Source organism: Eurosta solidaginis, chromosome 5, assembly GCF_040869045.1.
Source record: "Eurosta solidaginis isolate ZX-2024a chromosome 5, ASM4086904v1, whole genome shotgun sequence".
NCBI classification, from domain to species: domain Eukaryota; kingdom Metazoa; phylum Arthropoda; class Insecta; order Diptera; family Tephritidae; genus Eurosta; species Eurosta solidaginis.
The window spans coordinates 64,997,269-65,017,167 of NC_090323.1; the positions used below are offsets into that span (position 1 = coordinate 64,997,269).

At 41.3% G+C, this 19,899-nt stretch overlaps 1 protein-coding gene and 1 long non-coding RNA gene across 15 annotated transcripts in view; one reads left to right on the forward strand and one right to left on the reverse strand.

The window, feature by feature from the left end:
• Positions 1-9,381, reverse strand: part of LOC137252819 (uncharacterized) — a 42,300-nt gene extending 32,919 nt beyond the window's left edge. For 3 of the 12 annotated variants that reach the window (XM_067788896.1, XM_067788901.1, XM_067788895.1), the window contains exon 1: positions 2,784-9,381. In XM_067788896.1, the coding sequence (XP_067644997.1) occupies positions 6,310-8,067 (1,758 nt within the window). In that variant the 5' untranslated portion in view covers positions 8,068-9,381 and the 3' untranslated portion in view covers positions 2,784-6,309. Of the gene's footprint in view, positions 1-1,485; positions 2,715-2,783 lie in introns of those variants that run through there. The other 9 variants (XM_067788907.1, XM_067788906.1, XM_067788904.1 and 6 more) reach the window with 9 other exon arrangements.
• Positions 9,105-19,316, forward strand: LOC137252821 (uncharacterized). 3 transcript variants are annotated; one of them, XR_010953665.1, is made up of 5 exons: positions 9,105-9,526; positions 9,589-10,614; positions 10,687-10,908; positions 17,535-17,715; positions 17,786-19,316. It is a non-coding gene; the product is annotated as an uncharacterized lncRNA (long non-coding RNA). The 3 variants fall into 3 exon arrangements; XR_010953664.1 differs by having other exon boundaries at positions 9,592-10,614; XR_010953666.1 differs by having other exon boundaries at positions 9,122-9,549; positions 10,423-10,614; positions 17,786-19,283.
• Positions 19,317-19,899: the final 583 nt, after the last annotated feature.

Here is a 19,899-nt window from a genome sequence, read left to right on the forward strand (position 1 = left end):
AGGTGCTACTTCGTCACGTATGTGCTGGGTTTTAGGTCGCTGGGCTGTGGCATGATTCGAAAAATTATGGAAAGGTGGCGGGCGCGGGAAAGATAATACGGGTGGCCGTACGAGCACGGATTGAGTTACCTATGCTCCGGTATTCTGCGTGGGCATCGTCTCGGTTATACTGCCTGTCATAGGTGTCGCGCTGCTGGTTTCCTCTTTTTCCCTTTTCTCTCTCGTTTTATCCCCACTACTCTTCGCCCCTCCAAAACGATCTGACAAATCTATGAATGAGGCATCCTCTTCAACCGCGGCGTTCGCGTTTGGGTCATTAGATGCCATGGCTGCAATCTTTGTTTTGGCTCGAGTATTATGTGCAGGTGGTGTATTGCTCATATAAAAGAAATTATTTGCCGTGTATCCCAAAACAGAATAATAGAAAATTTACTGACTATGGACCCCTATATTTTAGATAACATTTGTATAAAAAACTAGAATATCTATGGCCGTCTATATGTGCTAAACTGCACGCCTTGTTCTCAAATATTTTCAAAGAAAAACTCAAATATAAGTAGGACTAATCTTTATCATAAATTCAAATCTATAATGATGTGCTAATTTGCGGGAGTTTGGATAGCATGACACCCGAAAAGGTTTTCCAATCGGAGGGTTTGGAGCATAGATTAACGTTCCTGGGTTATGTAGTGTGTGGCTATTTATCAAAAAAAAACTTTAGGCATCACATCCTCTGCATGTTACCGCATGGTTGTGGTCACTAAACAACTTTGTATGTACTTATGTATGAAGCATCACAAATTTAATTTCCAATTTCGGTCTCCATACACAAAGACTAAACTGCAGAATCAAATCATCCAACTATGATAAAAAAATTTGAAATCTAAATATGTATGGTGTTATGGCGGTGCAAATAGGTAAATGTGCCGGTAGATACCTATGTCACCGATTGACTATTGTAGGGGGGACAGATGAGTTGACCCCGACGCACTAGGGCAATTGAAATTAAAAAAAAAAAACGCTTAAGCAAGTCACCTTACTCGACAGGATGACAGCTTCCATCCACCCCATTGCAATGAACGATTTGGATAAAAAGGTTTAAATAAAATTTGTTTGAAAAGCAAGGAGTAATAATTTTAAAAAATGTGTTTATATACCTAAGGCATACTGCTTAGGATTATTATTGCTTTGTTCATGGGCGCCAATTTAACCCTTTCAGCCCTGATTTTATTTCTAAAAAGCTAAGTGATACTCAGCAGTACACTAGCGAAGTTTTCGTTTTAGTTTGGGCGCCATATAATTATTGTCACGTACACCTACATTTGGCTCTTTGGGGCACCCTTCACTAGCTCAGTGTAACAATGGGTAGTTGTTCTTAACCCTATCCCAAAGAGCCGGACGGACACATACTCATATATCTTCTTCGTTCGTTTATACCCACACACCTTCAAACCCCAAGAAGCCCGCCCTGCCTTGGACCGCTCGCATCACGCAACCTACTCTGCGGTCACCCTAGTGCCATCACCTCCACTTACCTCTTCATCCTGCCATCCTCACACCCGCCCAAAAAAAGGTATTTATCTTATCATGTCGGAACTAATAATATCAAAATATATTCAAATAATAAAAATTAATACAATAAAACATCTTACACACTAACGTCTTTTACATATGAATGATTTTATATATTAACGGAATTAGACAAACCGCCCTGCCGCCTAGCCTATATGTATAAACCAATAGTGCATTAAAAAAATCTCAATACGGTTAGGGGATCCTACCTACTAGAGCTCTATAAGGCAATTATATCCCTACCAATGTATGTATGTATGTATCTAAGTATTTATATGTATATGCATCTCATAAAAATATATGCGAACATTCAAATAATTGCTTTGGGCAGACTCGCTTTGTACAGAAGCCACACAAAAGAATCAAAACATGTATACAAATTTGACCTGACATGAAATTCCATATACCAAAAAGGATCAGTCATATGCAATCAAACAGAAAAAATAAATTAAAATTGAACCAGTCTACTGTGACTGCATTATCATCATGCTCACACGCAACAAGTTATGAAAATATAAATTTTGTATGTCCCACGACCTGGCGGTACAAATATAAAGCTTTGTCAGAAGCTTTTGCTTCTACTCTATGGAGTACAATAGGGTGCTCTAAGATAAAATTATTTTTACTTGCTATCAAAAAAAACTTTAAATGTTTAAACTTGGATTATATGCACTTAAAGGATGGTTCGCGTGTGCGCATATGTTAATCTCACAAAAAAAATTTACACCAACAAAATAACAGCTTAAAGAAACAAATTAAACCTCACTACAAAAAAGTTAATTAAAGTCGTAATCCTTGGGTATACGTCCTGAGGGCGGCGGATGAAACCAGATCTATGTTTGTTTGGTAGCGGTGTTCAGGCTACGTCGCAAAAAGGCATATGTTCAAAAAAATAACGGTGTTCACAACGGGTTTTTTCCGGGTAACTGGGCGACTTTATATGTATTCAAAATCACATTTCCGTACTTCGTGTGAAAATATATATGTATAAAAATATTGGAAATGTGCTTTTTACCGCCGTTTAAAATTAACGCCTCGGTATAAGGTTATCTATACATATATGTACGACAATAGCTTAGAAATTAAGACTTACGGCGAGTTGTGCCATCTATACCTCCCGCGCTGAAAAGATCCGGGACACACTATAACGATTTTTTTTTTTTTTATCAGAATCTAATAACAAAAAAAAAATATGCGATTTTCGGACTTACACTTCGCCGTAGCTATCAATATATAGAAATCAAAGATCAGCCACTTCCATTTACTCGTATGTAGGTTAGAATCCCACGTATCTGTACTCCCTACGACACAAAATATTATAATTACGCTTTCGGACTATTTTATTTCATTCCTACAGACAGATATGTGCATACGTGCGCCCACATGTACATATATTACATATATTACATATTGTTGTCCACGGCTTAAAAAATGACACGACAAAATGTGGTATTAAAATGTAACTGGCCTTAGCGGCAAAGTCTCTTTGTCTTTTTATAAACGAATAACGGATATCGACAAATTACAAAGTATATAATAAGTACAAAAGAATATCAATACAGACAATTACTAATACAAAGTATCTATATTTATTTGACAAGTGTGTGTGGTAAGTGCATGCCAGTGCTGCCGTCGATTTAGGGCCAAATGTGTTGACAGACTTGTCGGCGTAGATGCTCTTTTGGTGTATGACGTGTGGAACGTGTGTGTGTGAGATTTTGTATTTTTGCCCCAATGTCTTTCGTTGGTGGCTTATTCCAACATCCCACCGACCAGTGAATCTTCGGTGGATTCACGATACTTTAAAGCGGCTAGCTTGCTGGCTGGACGACGCAGGATTCCGTGAGATGTCTTTATGGCCGCGCTTCGAATTCGACCATCCTTACCTGGAAATACTTCCACCACCTTACCCATCTGCCAGTGGCTTCTTGGCAGCGCAGGATCGCAGACAATCACCAGCTGGTCTAGCTTTAGAGGAGCGGATTCCTCCCTCCATTTGGGTCGACACAACAGTTGTGGCAGGTATTCCACCATCCACCGCTTCCAAATTCTATCTTTTAGATTTTGCGCAATCTTCCATTGCTTTCGCGGACAGATGTGGGCTTCATCCAGGCTGGGTGTCTGCGTGGAGTTCATGCATCCGACCAGGAAATGATTAGGAGTAAGTGGCTCCATTTCCTCTGGACTAACTGGGATATCTGTCAGCGGGCGACTGTTAACAATGTTCTCTGCCTCTATCAGGACACTTCGGAAGGTTTCGATTCGAGGCGCATCTTCCTTTAGTACGCGGTGCAATAGCTTCTTAACACACTGTATCAATCGTTCCCAGCAGCCACCTGCGCTGGGATTGGCGGGGCAGTTGAAACGCCATTCAATATTCTGCTTCGTAATTTCTTGCTCGATGCGCCCGAAATCAAACAGTCGGTCTTCGGACTTCAACTCACGCTGGGCACCAACAAAATTTGTGCCATTGTCGCTTCTGATTTGCACTGGGACTCCGCGTCGATTGACGAAGTTCCTTAAGCAAATGATGAAGGCGTCGGTGGAGAGATCTTCGGCTACCTCGAGATGAATGGCTCTTGTCGTCATGCATGTAAATAATACCACCCAACGCTTCTCTGTTCTGCGACCAATCGTAACCAGAAATGGTCCGCAGAGATCAACGCCCGCATATGAAAACGGACGAACAAAGGGCGTCAAGCGATCTGATGGTAGTTGTCCCATTAGCGGCACAACGGGTTTGGCAGTCCAGCGGATGCAGATTGGACAAGCTAGTTTGATCGACCTCAGTAACCTTTTGGCAGATGGCACCCAATATTTCTAACGCATTTCGTTGATAACTAAAAGATCATTTTGATGATGTCTTCTTGCGTGGAATTGTTGCATGATCAGGCGCGTGACATAGTGGTTTTGTGGCAATATTATCGGCTGTCTGGCTGACAATGGTAGACAAAAGGCTGAATCGATGCGTCCATGTACTCTGATAATGTTGTCTTCATCGATGAAAGGCGTAAGTTTGTGGAGACAACTACTCTTCGGAAGTTGTTGCTTGGCTTTCAATGTTGCAACTTCAGCTCGAAAACATTCTTGTTGTATTTGGCGACAAATATACTTTTCTGCTTCAGTGACTTCGGCAGCTGTTAGCTCTCCTCGTAAATGACTCTTACTGCGGCTATTACCCACAAAGCGTAGTATCCAAGCGACAATTCTGACTATCTTTAAAAAACAAGAATTTTAGTGTATTTGATTAAGTCACCTGTTTGACATAACGGCTACGTTGGCTTCTGAGGGTAACCATCGCCACATGTCACTATCTGTTGATGTCAAAATTTCGGCGATACGGTGCTCGACGAAGGGTTTATACTTTCGCTCCCTTGAGCGTATCCACATAACCACCGTTTGTGAGTCGGACCAGAACGCAAAGCGATGAATCTGGAAATCATGGCTCTGCTGAATGAATGTTTTTAGGCGGCATCCTAACACAGCTGCTTGGAGCTCCAGGCGAGGAATCGTCATTCCTTTTACAGGTGCGCATCGAGATTTGGCACAGATGAATGCGATGTGAATTTGATGACCTTTACGCATTCGCAGATAGGCTACAGCTGCATATGCTGTTGAACTTGCATCAACGAATATATGGACCTCGATTTCGTCAGCGATTGGCAATACATTTCCATAGCAGCGCGGTATTGACAGTGTTTTGATATTTTGGAACATGGACCACCATGTCGACCATACCCTTCCGAGATCATTAGGTAGATGCTCGTCCCATTGGATCTTCCGCTTCCACAAGGCTTGTATCAGTAACTTTCCTGCAATTGTTATACATGTGAGAAACCCGAAGGGATCATAAATCGACATCACTATGGCTAGTAACTCTCGTTTGGTGGGTGGACGCTTACACTGTAAGATATCGGGAGAAATTTTGAAAAATTGAAAATGAAATTCAAACTTATCTTTTTCCGAGTTCCAGTGCATTCCCAATATTTTGTCAACGCTTGATTGCTTCTCCATATTAACGATCGCATTTGGCTTATTGTCACCGTTTAGAAGACTTTGGAGTCTTTTGTTGTTGGAGGCAAAGTTTCTTAAATTGAACCCACCAGCTGCATTTATGTCGATTGCTTCATTTGTAATGATTTCGGCTTCCTTCTCCGAGTGAAAGCTAATGACCAAGTCATCAACGTACATGCTTCTTACTACCGCATCTGCTCCCCTTGGCATTGTTGACGAAAATTGTAGCGCGTTTTTATTTTTAACATATTCAGCGCAACAGGGAGAGCAGGCTGCTCCAAAAATCATAGAGGTCATTACGTAGACCCGTATATCAGAGTTGCTGTCGTTTCTCCACAGGAACCTCTGTGCGTGCTGATCATCTGGTTTGATTTTTACCTGGGAGAACATCTCTTCAATATCACCCGCAACTGCCACCGACCCTTGGCGAAACCGATGTAAAATAGCAAAGAGCGATTGTGCTTGCTCCGGACCCTTAAGCAGTTCTGGGTTGAGCGATGTGTTGGTGACCATTGCGGCTGCGTCGAAGACTATGCGCAGCTTACCGGGTTTATGAGGGCTCATTACACCGAAATGTGGGAGATACCATACCTTCCCACTTTGGTTGTTGACTTCAGCTGCAGATAGCTCTCTGGCATAGCCCTTCTCTATGTAGCGCGCCATGCCTTTGGTGTAACTCTCAGCAAAAACTGTGCTTCTCTTCATTTTGTTCTCAATACTAAGCTACCGTCTCTTCGCCATATCGTAGCTAGGTGGAAATACAATGTCGTCTTGCTTCCACAACAAACCAATCTCGTACCTGTCGCCGATCTTAATTGCTGTCGATTTCAAAATAGCTTTTGCACGCATATCGTCTTCTCCCTCGATAACAGCTGCTTTCACTCCCAAGTTTTCTAATGTAAAATATTCTTCGACCATGTTGCATATCTTTTTCGACAGAGGCGGGTCTCTGATCATAAGTACCCGTGGACTAGTCGAATCCATCTTATCAGTTGGCCCGTAAGCCAGCCATCCTAATTTTGTCTTGGCGGCAATTAATTGGCTCGGCCCGTTCGTAACTGTTTCGGTGGCAATACCGAGAAAGCTGTTGTCTAAACCCAAGAGCAACGTCGGCTTTACGTTGTTGTAGCTGGCGACTGGTAAGTTACCAAAATGGCGATAGTTTTGAAACGATTGACTAGGCAGATTCAAGCTTTTGACTGTGGGAGCGTTCTTCAGTGGAAATGGTGCGCCACCTTGATTACCCTGTACCTCCAACGACACTATGCGAGATTTCTCTGTTGCTGTGTTCTCGCCATACCATTGTAGTGTTAGTGATGATGATTGACCATTCAAACCCAGCTGATTAGCGACGTCTTCTTCTAGCAAAGAAATAGAAGAGTCTTCGTCGAACATGGCGTGTGTCTCCATGTGACCCTTCGGCCCAAATAATGTGACGGGTATAACTTTAAATAGAATGGAACGACACTCACCTTGGCAACTGAGGACGACTTCCGCATTATTTGTGGTAGCTGATGTGACCGTATGCGTATTCGATGACGCGTGCAGTAAGCGATGATGTACACGTTGACATTCTTGTATATTACACCGCTTTTTCTTTTGACAGCTTTGCAAATTGTGTCCTCCTTGCAGGCATGCAAAACAAAGACGTTGACGTTTGACTAGGGCCCATCGATTTTCTATGTTACGTGTTTTAAATTGGGGACAGTCCTCCAATGAGTGTGACTGATTGCATGCAATGCACATCCATTGTTGATTTATATTACCCTGACTACTGTGTAGAAAGCGACTTGCTATGACCGGTCTCTGATCCGATCGACGAGGAGCTCTAAATGATGTTGAATGTGTTGCCTTATCAGCAACTTTTGGCATAATAGCTATTATTTTGGCTAGGTTACCGACCCATTCGGCAAATGTTTCCACTGTGGCAAATGGTGTCACCGTAGATGCGTGTTTACTCCACTCGAACTGTTTCGAGGCTGGGAGCTTTGAAATAAGATGCTCAAGCAACGTCGGATTTACTAAGTGCTGCTCACACCTTGCTGACTTAAAGAATGCAGTTATATTGCGTACCTGATTGGAGAGGTCCAGCACCTGTTCCATACGGTCCTCTGTTATATTTGGAAATGATTGTACCTTACGTAACTGCGCACGAATCAGCAGTTCTGGCCGACCGAAGTTAAATCTCAGCTCTTCTAATATGTTTGGCACATTTTCTGGGAAGATAAGCAGTGATGTGACTGCCCGCTTCGCATCACCTTTTAACGCCTTTTGTAGGCGCATTAAATTTTGGCGATCACTATAGTTGAACTCGCGTGTTGTGTCGGCGAAACTGGAGTAAAACAGCGGCCAATCCTCGGGATTGCCGTCAAACTCCGGCAGTGGGTACAACTTTGCTCTGTGCAAAACTCCTGACTCAATATTATATGGCGCAGGCGGTGTTGGCTGTACCCGCATATAACCATGCGGCTGCTGTGACATAAATACTGGCTAGTTCAACGCATTTGCAGTGGCGTGCAATGATGCTTCTGGCAAAGCATGTGCTGATACTTGCGGCTGTTGTAATAAAAAATGTGGTGCAGAAGAAGCATATGATCCGCTAGCTGATAAACCATCTAGACCTGACTGAGCACGCCATTGCGCTTCTGTAGCCGATGGCACGGCTGCTGACGTCGATACTTGCGCTGTTTCTCTTTGTACAAGCGCTGCTGATGTTGATGGTGGAAGTGGCAATCTCTGGGCGTTAGTTGGTGACATGTTGCCTTCTGTAGCAACTGTAGCTGCTGGCGGCCATGATGATATATTATTGGCAAATGTTATCCGCGATATTGGCGGCGTGGCAAGTGATGACGTAGTTACTGGCACAATAGGTGGTTGATTTGATGCATTTCCCATACTGCTGGAATCGGAACATGCACGCTCCCGTAGATTCTCCACTTCTTCGCTGCCAGTTCTACTTCGTGCTCTAGTTAGCATATTAAGAAATATTGGCCCTTTAAATTGTACGAGCAAATGGCGGAAAACAAACAATTTGACGCGGAAATGAACACATTTTACTCTACACGAATTTTACAGACACAAAATTTCTTGGAAGGCAAAGAAATCTCACGATTGTTGTTCACGGCTTAAAAAATGACACGACAAAATGTGGTATTAAAATGTAACTGGCCTTAGCGGCAAAGTCTCTTTGTCTTTTTATAAACGAATAACGGATATCGACAATTTACAAAGTATATAATAAAGTACAAAAGAATATCAATACAGACAATTACTAACTGTGTGTGGTAAAACTCACGTCACAGAGTCACAGACTACACAATTAAAATACTTTCCACCACTTTAGCGCGGTCTTATGCGGTGACAATCACTTTGATACTAATATGCTCTGCCCCTATGTTCAGCCCTTTTATCTGTTCCTATTCGTATAACGTTAATCGTTATTACACTCTATCCGCTAATCGCCTGTGGATTATGACCTAGCATATTTATTGTTGCTGTAATCACGGCCTTACGATATAAGAATTGGCATACGGCAACCTTCTACCAAAAGCTCTACCTTTCGTTGAGTCCTGTTCGTTTTGATGTCACTCGAGTTTTGACATTTGTGACAGCTCACCATAAAAGAAAACGCAGATCAAAATAAACCAAAAACAAAACAAATAAGCAAAATTAGCAAAAAGTAGTAGCAGCAACTTTGTTTAAACAAAAAAAGAAAAACTACTGAAATGAAAAAGCGCAGTTACAGCAAATAAACATCAACATTATTTGCAAATAGTTCCAGCGCGGTAGTGACTCAAAGGGAGCAAATCTAGTTATCACAAACTGCGAGTGCAGAACGATATATGCTGACGTTGACGACAATATCTTAACAGGAGAAAGTGAATACGCCTTTTAGTGTACGTGGCAGTCCAAACTTGTTTATACAAGATACATAAGTGTGGTAACGATTATAAAACAGGCTAAGTACGTACGAAAATTAATAATTTTTAAAGTTACCTTTAGCAGCAATGTGTGGCATATTCGCTTATCTCAACTATTTGACACCACGCTCAAGACAGGAAGCGCTGGAACTACTTATTAATGGGTTGTGGCGTTAGGCGGCTCACTGGCTTTAAGTAATACAGTCACGGCTGATATAGTCAGTTCAACACAGCATGCTTCCCCCGAATTGGATTTGAAAAAATTCGAGATATACGTTATATACAAACCGATGATGCCATCACATTTGGCTAGCTCTGGAGGGCCACTCGTTCATTTAGATGGTGAAGCGATTGGTGTTACTTCAAGCAAAGTGACTGCTGGTATTCGTTTTGCTATACCCATTTACTATGTGAAATTAATTTTTTGAATACAAGATTTGTACTGTGTGGGCACACCTACGAGCGGTCCATCAGCTTTTGCGGGGAAGAAACCGTCCTGTCAGCCCAACGCGGGGAACACCCACCCCTGACAAAGACGGTGCACCACCTAATTTAAAAATATCAAATAATAATAAAAACGGAGCTCGAGGCGCGTCTTTTGATTCCACGTTGGATAATTTTTGATAAAAATTAGGTGGTGCACCGTCTTTTAAATCGTTACCATATTAAGTTGTATAGAATCGGCGGGATGGCCTACAAGGTTTCATGTCATACTAAATCGCTCCCGATATGGTCGGCCTAGTACCTTAATGGTTCCCGGAACGTACCCGATCTGCACCCGGCAAAGGACCAACAAAGTCGATAACGGGGAGTGTCCTTATCGCTACAACAACAACAACATTATTTACTTTCTGATTTTCATTCATACGTATGTGCATTTTTAAATAATAAAAAAAATGTTATATTATTCTAATAGATAGCATCTCCGCCGGGTTGCGAATCAGCTCAAAATACGCCAAAATCAATTAAATGGCGATCCACGTGTCATTTGCCAAGGATACAAGGTACTTTACAAGCAAAATGCTTTGGAATACGGACCAAACTGGTTGGATGTATTTCCCTAAAAAAGGGTGGAACTACGCATCTTGGTTGGCCAGTATTTGCTTCGGTAATTTATATTGATCTGTATTGATTAAAAATTGCGATAGTAGATAATGTAATGTGAATTAAAATTGAATAGGTACCCGGAGCAAAAAAGGCAACTGATCGGTATGCAACTGTTATTTATGTGCCGCCACCGGGAGCTGCTGCTGCTATCCTAGAAGCAGAAATGTATTTGATTTTTGCAATTCCAAAGGTGTGTCATAACATGATATGGTTCGCGTTAAGCACGCTCTCTTAAGGGGAAAAAAAATCGCGTCTAGTCAGGCCCGATTGTCCAGGAATCATCGCGCCAGAAAGGGTAAGTAAATTGGCTACCATATTAAATATATAAGCAACATGTATGAATTTTTTAGTGATAATTTGTCATGCTTTTGTTGATAATCAACTGAAGAATGCAAATACGACAGAGTTCGAAGTTCATGTGAAAACCAATTAATTTTTTTAATTAGCGTTTGGAGAGAAAAATACATATATACATACTTGTATGCATAGAAGGGGAGGAATTAAATAGTTATTATCAGTAGATTTGCAAGATTTTTGTCATTTTCCCTGCATCGCAGTTGTCATTACATTGGGTGAAGAGAGGACATCAACACCTTACTACCCACAGCCAGTTAAAATTTTAGTAAATTTTGCTCTTTTCATCACTGTTTCAAAACGTGGAAAGTTATATATCGAGCATTCCATGGTCATTATTAATATTCAATCCCTAGAAGGTTTAATGTAGTCATATCAATAGTTCCCGAGATGGTGGGGCTAGTACCACAATGGTGCTTGTTTATTTATTTATTAGTCTAAAAATTTTACAATTAATCAGACTAAGAACTAAAGACCGGAACGTAGATAGATAGATAATTTATTGAGGATTGCACAGTGACTTGCACATCTCCTTCACAGCACCTCATCCTAGCCGACTTCCTTGATGAACCCCAGCAGTGTTCTTGGCTTGAGGGATTAAATGTGGGAATGCTCTGGCCATGGTGAGCCCATAAACTATATCCAGCTTTTGCATGTGACTGTTCAGTCTACAGTGTCTAGTAAGAATAGCCGTTAGGGTTCTTAGGTTATCTTTTTGAGAGGCCTATTAATGCCCTATATCGAGTTGTGCTGTAACCCCCTACCAGTAAGTTAGATTGACTCAGGCCTGGCATATTGCGCCAATGTTCTTTTTTTTCCATCCCTTCTGCTAATAAATGCCCCTGTGGGCCAACTGGCAGGAACGGCTCGGGATCGATGGGTCATGCAGTTGCTGCCTCTCTTTCCGTGTTGTCCGCCTGCGACCGATCACAAATTGTCATCAATGTCCTCTAACGGGAGTCCAAAGAAACTTTCTGTTTCAACAGGGGTGGACCATAATGAGAGGAGTGTTAGAGGCGTTTGTTCCACAATACAGTTAAAGAGATGGTTGGTGTCATGTGGGGACACATTACAAGCAGGACAATGTTTTGTATGTCGGGTTTGATTCTGGATAGGTAAGAGTTTAACCTGTTACGGTATCCAGATCGAAGTTGAGAGTGACTACTCGCGTTTCCCTAGGGAGAGTCCGTTCCTCCTCTGCTAGTTTTGTTCTTTGAGTACAGGAATCACCGGCATAGAGGTCCGACGCCTGTTTGTGGAGTTCACTGAAGACATGCTTTTGTTTTTTAGCTTCATACGGCTGTGTTCTCAGGTGTTGTATTTCCTCATAATGTAATGCGAGTGATTCCGATCAGCAACAGTAAATATCGGCTGAAAATACCGAATTCCAGCGAAATTAGTTTTTGGAACTGTTTGGAGTTACAGGTGGCGACCGATTTTCTTTTCCATAGGGCCGGATGCATTGTATTTTGCTGCTTCCAATATTACCATTTCCTTTTCGCGCTCCAGTCTCGGATATATCATGTAAAAAATAATTAATTTAATTTAATTTAATTTATTTATTATTACGGCTGTTTAGGCCTAAAACTTAAACTACTAAGTACAATTCATTATTATATCACTTATTTCTATTGAATATGCTGTTGGAATGCCATGTGATTCCGATCAGCATATTTACTAGCGTGACAAAGGGACGAGTCTGGGAGCCACTCATTTAAGGATGGTTGGAAAGGGCGCGTTTCCAATCCTCCAGTGCTCCCAGCTTAAGGCAACAAAATTTGGAACTTATATTTTTTAAACATATTTGTATTTTAAGCTGTCAGAATGTATTGGTCTCCGATCAACGCAGCTAAACCTGTCTTTGGATGTTCGAAATTGAAAATAACGTGTACCCAATCACCCTTCCACTTTGTTTAGTAAAGACGCTGTCGGAATGCATGAAGATTCCGATCAGCACAGCTCAAAATATAATGGGAGGTTGAAAAGGACGTGTTTCCAATCCCCCCTGCTCCAACTTTTGTTTGACCCTATTTTGGTTACACATCATAAAATTTTATTGTTATATTAATGCTGTCGGAATGCGAGTGATTCCGATCAGCAACAGTAAATATAGGCTGAAAATACAGGTGGCGACTGATTTTCTTTTCCTTAGAGCCGGGTGCATTGCATTTTGCTGCTACCAATATTACCATTCCCTTTTCGCGCTCCAGTATCGGTATATCATGTAAAAAAATAAAAGAAAAAAAACTTTATCTTATTGGAAGGGTTTTACAATGCTCCAATTAACTTTTTTTAAAAGTATTGAAGTTATTACTACTTTTTATGTGATTAGGAAGTTCATTGAAATATTTCAGGCCCTAAAAAGATTCTTTTCCGGCAAACGCAGCAAACCCATTTCTCAGTACTGTGGTCAGGAGAAGGACCCGGATTGGGGTCGATACCTTCCCGGAAGGGGAGAGTATGGCGCAGACCCGCTGCAAGGATCTGCTGGGAGGTTGACAATTTGTGGGAGAGACGCAACAAATTAAACATTGAGTCCGCCTGCTGTTGTTGTTGTTGTTGTAGCGATAAGGTTGCTCCCCGAAGGCTTTGGGGAGTGTTATCGATGTGATCGTCCTTTGCCGGATACAGATCCGGTACGCTCCGGTACCACAGCACCATTGAGGTGCTAGCCCGACCATCTCGGGAACGATTTATGTGGCCACATTAAACCTTCAGGCCATCGCCTCCCTCCCACCCCCAAGTTCCTTGAGGAACTTGGGGTCGCCAGAGCCTCGTCTGATAGTGAAACAGGATTCGCCGCGGATAAGTTAGGTTGACAATTGGGTTTGGAGAAGCTATATATTGCGCTGGCAACCTGAAGGGTTGCGCTAAATACCCCTTGAAACTGGTATTTTAGTCGCCTTTTACGACAGGCATACCTACCGCGGGTATATTCTGACCTCCTTACCCGCTGGGGGAGAGTCCGCCTGCTCATTACCCTCCACTCCCCTGTGGCCTAGGACCCAGGGCAACAGTACTACGTTGTGTGCTCCTATTGAGTCAGCTTTTCTACGCACTGAAGGACCAGTGCTGACTTTATTTCGAACGCCGCAAATGCCTTTAGTGGGGACTGACTGTCTGACTGAGTATGGCAATTGTTTCATTGGGGTATCAGCGCTGAAGGTTCAGCTTAGCGCACTAACTTATGGCGAATACTTCCGCTTGGAAAATGCTCGGATGTGCTTTTGGAGGTACTGATAATTGGGATCTGGGTCCGAAAACTCTGGCCCCAATCCCCTCTGGCGTCTTCGAGCCACCTATGTACCATACGATCTTGAGCAGACTAGTAATACATTGCACCCGCCTATACCTATACAGACGTACCAAGAGACCAAGCAGCCCAATACATATTGGCACAACCGGAGCACTGCTGGACATCCATCCTATATGAAAGCTATGCATTCAAAAGTGTTTGTACCAGGGGCTGGTGCACACCGAACTGGACCAATGTATGCTATATTGAGGCCTGCACAAATACCAAGCTATGTTTATGTAAATAATGGTACTGCTAATGTCAATTTGCACGGTTGAGCACATACAGTACCTACGTTTATACAAGGTGGAACACCACACTACCTACATGGCGATGTAGCCACCGATCAGGTTGTTGTAAGAGATTAATTAAAATATGTTATTCATAAACACTGATTCTTATATTTTCATTATCATTAAACTGTAGACTAGACTCATGACGGGTATTCTTACTGGACACTGCCTTCTGGCGTCACATGCCTTTAAATTAGGCTTGTTCAGTGATAGCAGATGTAGGAAGTGCGGGTTGGAGGAGGAAACGATCGATTACGTTCTGTGCCCATGCCCTGCACTTGCCGGGCTAAGACTCCAGCTGCCAGCTGTCAGATCTAGAAGCAGCAAGTGGCTTAAGTTCTAGGAAGCCGCTAACCCACTGGACCCATTAGAAGCGTGAGTGCACTTTGGGTGTCCCAAGACAAGTTCCGTACCTGCTCCGAATAATTTGTAGCTATCTAAGCGAAAAAGTACTCCCTTTTGATACAGATGAGGGACTAAGAAAGCACAACACCACGGGCGGTGTCCCTCAGGGATCTGTTCTAGGTCCAACTCTTTGGAATGCGATGTATGGCGGGGTGCTACAAATCGACCTTCCCGGAGGCACGGAAATTGTCGGCTATGCAGATGATATTGTCGTAGTAGCAGTGGCCAAGAAACTTGATCTGCTCCAAGCATTATGTAATGACGCCGTGGGAAGAATAAACGAATGGTTGAACACGGGGCTGGAGATGGCTAGCAATAAGACAGAAGTGGTTCTGATGAGCTCAAAGCGGACTGTGAATGAGTTGGTCCTAACCATAGGAGATTATCAAATAAATTCAAAGCCCTCCTTGAAATATCTAGGAAGTAATCATTGACTCAAAACTAACTTTTAGGGAGCACTTCAGAGCGCGGTGGGTGAGAAAGTTTCTAGAGTTAGTGGAACCCTAACGCGAATAATGCCCAACATCGGCGGCCCAAGCGAAGCTACCCGTCAGCTATTATCCAACGTAACCAGCTCTATAATATTATATGCAGCACCAGTATGGCACAGATCTAAAATGGTCCACCAAAAAGTTATACTAGCAGCCTACCGCATTACTGCTATACGAATAGCATGTGCTGTTCCCACGACGCGATCCATGTTTTATCCAGGAAAATCCCAGTAGATCTACTCTCAGGTGAAATGGCCGATCTGTATGGCATTGGATTCAGCCGACCATCTGAAGATGCTAAGAAAAGCGCAAGGTCACGAACAATAGTTAGGTGGCAAGAACGGTGGGAAGATTCGAGAAAAGAGCGCTGGACCTTCATGCTAGTCCGGAATATAGCGTAATGGTACAAGCAAAAACAAGGCGAACTAAATTACCATCTCACACAGATATTGAGCGGGCACGGTGGCTTCAAGGCATATCTACATAAGCGTGGGGTAGAGCACCATGTTTCACTGCCCTCGTTTTCACGGCGAAAGACTGTCTGTAAACAGAGTTTTTGGAGAGGAACCTTCCATTAGGAATTTAGTTCCACGAATTTACGGACAAATAGATTGTTGGATTGCTGTGAGCAAGATGGCCCAGGCATGCTTAACCAACGAACCGATATCATTTCGTTACGATAATTAACGTTAATAAACGAAACAAAGTCATTTCGTTTCGTTTATTAACGTTAAAAACGTCAAATTAACGAAATGATTTCGTTTCGTTTTCTGCCATATCAAAACGGAATCAAATCGTTTATGTTCATTATTAATTTCAAACTATGCTGGCAAAGCTGATTGATGGCGGAGTCATTAAAGGTGAAAGCAATAGCCAAGCTGATTGCAACTTTTCTCATGAATTTTGACAGTACGAACATTTCTCAGAGTGTTTTTGACATTACCACCAACGAATTACACAAACAAATTATATGGAGTTTGTGTGTGTATGTGCGCTCGTTGTTACCACCTTACGGCTTCACCATGGCTATAGCATTGCCAGCACAATTCAAACATAAAGTATCACGTTTTTGTTAACGTTTTTAACGTTAACGAAAGCTTTTCGTTTCGGATAAAAACGAGATACAATTTATCTTGATAATTTCTTTATCGATAATATTTCGAAGTGTTTCAACGGAAACGGTGGAAATTTTTTGATAAACGATTAGCTTAACGTTAAGGTGCATCCCTGAGATGGCCTTTATAGTAATGACGAAATTGATGCATGCCGAAAGGGAGCGCAGAGAAATGCGCATACGAAGTAGTGGCGACTAAATCGCCTTTCCCCCCTCGTAACGTTATGCCTAACGGCGGTCCCACGGGGTGCGGACACATGAACTGGATTAACCTGGTTTCATTGGGCCACTTGAGGGTAGTGCGCTACCACAACGTCCAATAAAAAAAGACAAGTTCCGTCGTGCCTGGTGTTGTTGGGTGAGCGGCCAGACAGCAGGGTGCAACAAATGCACCTTTCAGGGGAAAATAAGATGTAGCAAACGAGTATATTCTGTATCATATGATCAACTTGGAGACAACCGAACGTTTATTTTCCTGTCCAAAACAGAACTGCTCTGTGTCCACGGCGGTGCTGCTAAAGAAGGATAGGCGTAGTCATATCAATTCGTTCCCGGGTTAGTCGGGGACAGCAATTTTAGCATTAATTTGTCCTTTTCAATTTGAACATCCATTCAAGAACTTCGCATAATAGATTAAACAGTCATCTGTATTTATTTATTATTGTAGCACGTCTAATTAATTTACTTCGTAACATAAATCAATTGTCCCTTGTTATAATTTTATGTTCTCTATGAATGCAACAGCAAAGTATCTTTGGGTACCCCTGCCAACGGAAGATGCATAGGCATGGTGGAGGTTCATTTGAAGTTACTTTACCAGGTCCTGATTCTAGTTATCTGAAATTTCTCTTGTGCCTTTTGCCTCTCAGAAAAGAGCTATGTGTGGAGCCCTATTTATGGAACACTTTTCGGCTTATATTAAAAACTTTTAATCTATTCTTACTGATATGAGTTTCTTTTTCATTCTAGGTAATTTGATTTTGACGATGTGAGGATAGAAATATCCCAAATATTCCAGCTGTGGCTGTAAGAACATACATTTGCTCAAATTAGAAGAAAACTGCACGGTTGGGCACATCCAGTACCTACGTTTATACAAGGAGGAACACCACACTACTTTTACGGGGATGTAGCCACCGATCACGTTGTTGTAAGATCTTATTTTAAATATGTTATTCATAAACACGGATTCTAATATTTTGTTTTGGTTTTTACTTTAGAGTCAACCTGTTATATAAGCGATGTCAGCTATGCCTGTAACTTAAGCGCCTTCAGATGTAATAGTTACCGCGGACGCGGTCACAGGAGTCGTTCACTACGTGGGGATTACACTAATGAAGGACTTTCAATATCGGAAGGTTTTCCAACACCATAACACCAACAATATATGCAATCACCCGAATAAATTGTACAACAAACGTTAACACCACATCATCAGCCAGCAACAACAACAACAATCGACCACGAAAAATGTTGATGATGGTATTAATTCTAGTACGGATAGTGAAGAATTTAAACCTAGGAAAAAAGCTAAACTTGATAAAAACTTAACCGAAGATGACGATGTTTCTAATTCTAATACTAAGGAAGATGAACCTTTGATAAATATGAAGCTTACAACAGAGTTATCAAAAAATGACGATGATGATAATGATGTTGATGCAAAGTCCAATGTTGAAAATGATGAAAATTATGAAACAGAATCTGAAAATAGTATGAGTGTGGATTATAACCTGAAGCAAAACTGTCATATCCGGTACGACCAGAATTAGATGTTAAGAAAAGAGCCTACATAAAGAGATTTAGTATATTTATGGAAAATTTATCATGAGACAATGCACAATGTATGTATTTCAATTAAATTTAGCACATTGTTGGAAAAAGCATCTAAACTTTATGCATCGTGTAGAGAAACCAGAACATTTACAATGTAAATTTTGTGATATTCAAGCAGCTTCACCAAGCTTCAACAAATTATTGGACCATGTGATTTCTCATATGCCCAATAGTCATTATTTAAAATGTAAATTATGCAATTGGAAGACGAAAATACATTCAAGTATGAATTCTCATTTACGTGTACAACACGCTGAAACAATTGATGTAACAACGAAAAGTTTAGAATTGACTGTTTGTCCATATTGTAATCACAATGGTATTTACGCAAACACTTAATACAGGAACATGAGAAATCAGTGGATGAAAGAACATCTTTTCTATGTTTAGAATGTGGTGAACAATTTAGAAAAAGTACAAGTTTACGTGTACATGTTTATGAAAAGTTTGCTCATTGTACACCACAAGATTTGAACGGAAAGATCTTGGGGGTATGGTTACACCTATGTGGCATCTACAAGCTATTTATAATGACTAGTATGGAATGAATCCGGATATGGAAGAAAACGGAGGTGACAAAATGAATCACCATGCTTCTTTGGATTCTGGTGATACTCCTGACATGCTTCCTAATTTCGCTACGTCTGATCTTACTATACATACCAAACTAATATGACTCTACAAACTGATGAGCAACACTACCAGCGCAGGAAAAATAAGAACTTCAAAACAAGGTTTCGGAAAGGGCACGACTATGAATAGACGTTAATGTATTTATATAGTTTATAAATATAAAAATTCACATATGTAAAGTTCACTAGAGTAATAAGGGAATAATTTAAATTGTAAAGAAAACATTGTATATATGAATTATTTATAATTAAATATTATCTGAACATAAAGGACGCGTTTCATTCATGGAAAAAGCGATTTGTCAGAAGGTAACCGGTACGGGTAACCGATAGGCCAGTTACCCGTGTTGTTGTTGTTGTTGCATATGTTTTGGTTAGCGATAACGAAAACATACCTAATGAAGTAACTTAAAAATGTATATAACATCGAGCGAGAAGGAATGTCGAAAACACAATAGGTAAGAGCGAGAAAGCGAGTCACACGTACACTATTTTGAGAGAGCGCATGTGTTACCTTTTTCACGACAGCAATGTAAAAGTCATTAAGACGATAATTGGTGACCAAGTTATTGGTAACGATTAAGTAATCTATTAGGTAACGGGTACCTGTCTTGTAGGGCGGTTATAAGGTTACCGATAAAGCACCAATGTCTGCAGCTTAAACTGCACAATATATACATTGAAGTTTATTTCAATTAACAACATAATGCTGGCCAAAGAGGTTTGTGTGCAACACAATGTCTCCAAATTTTGATCTGTGGAAGACGTAGGCCAGTCCTAGAAATGTAATGCATTGAAAAATATAGTTCTGTTTTAATTAATATTGTTTGTGGGGGTTGGCTTTTATATAAGGTGCCACGATTTTC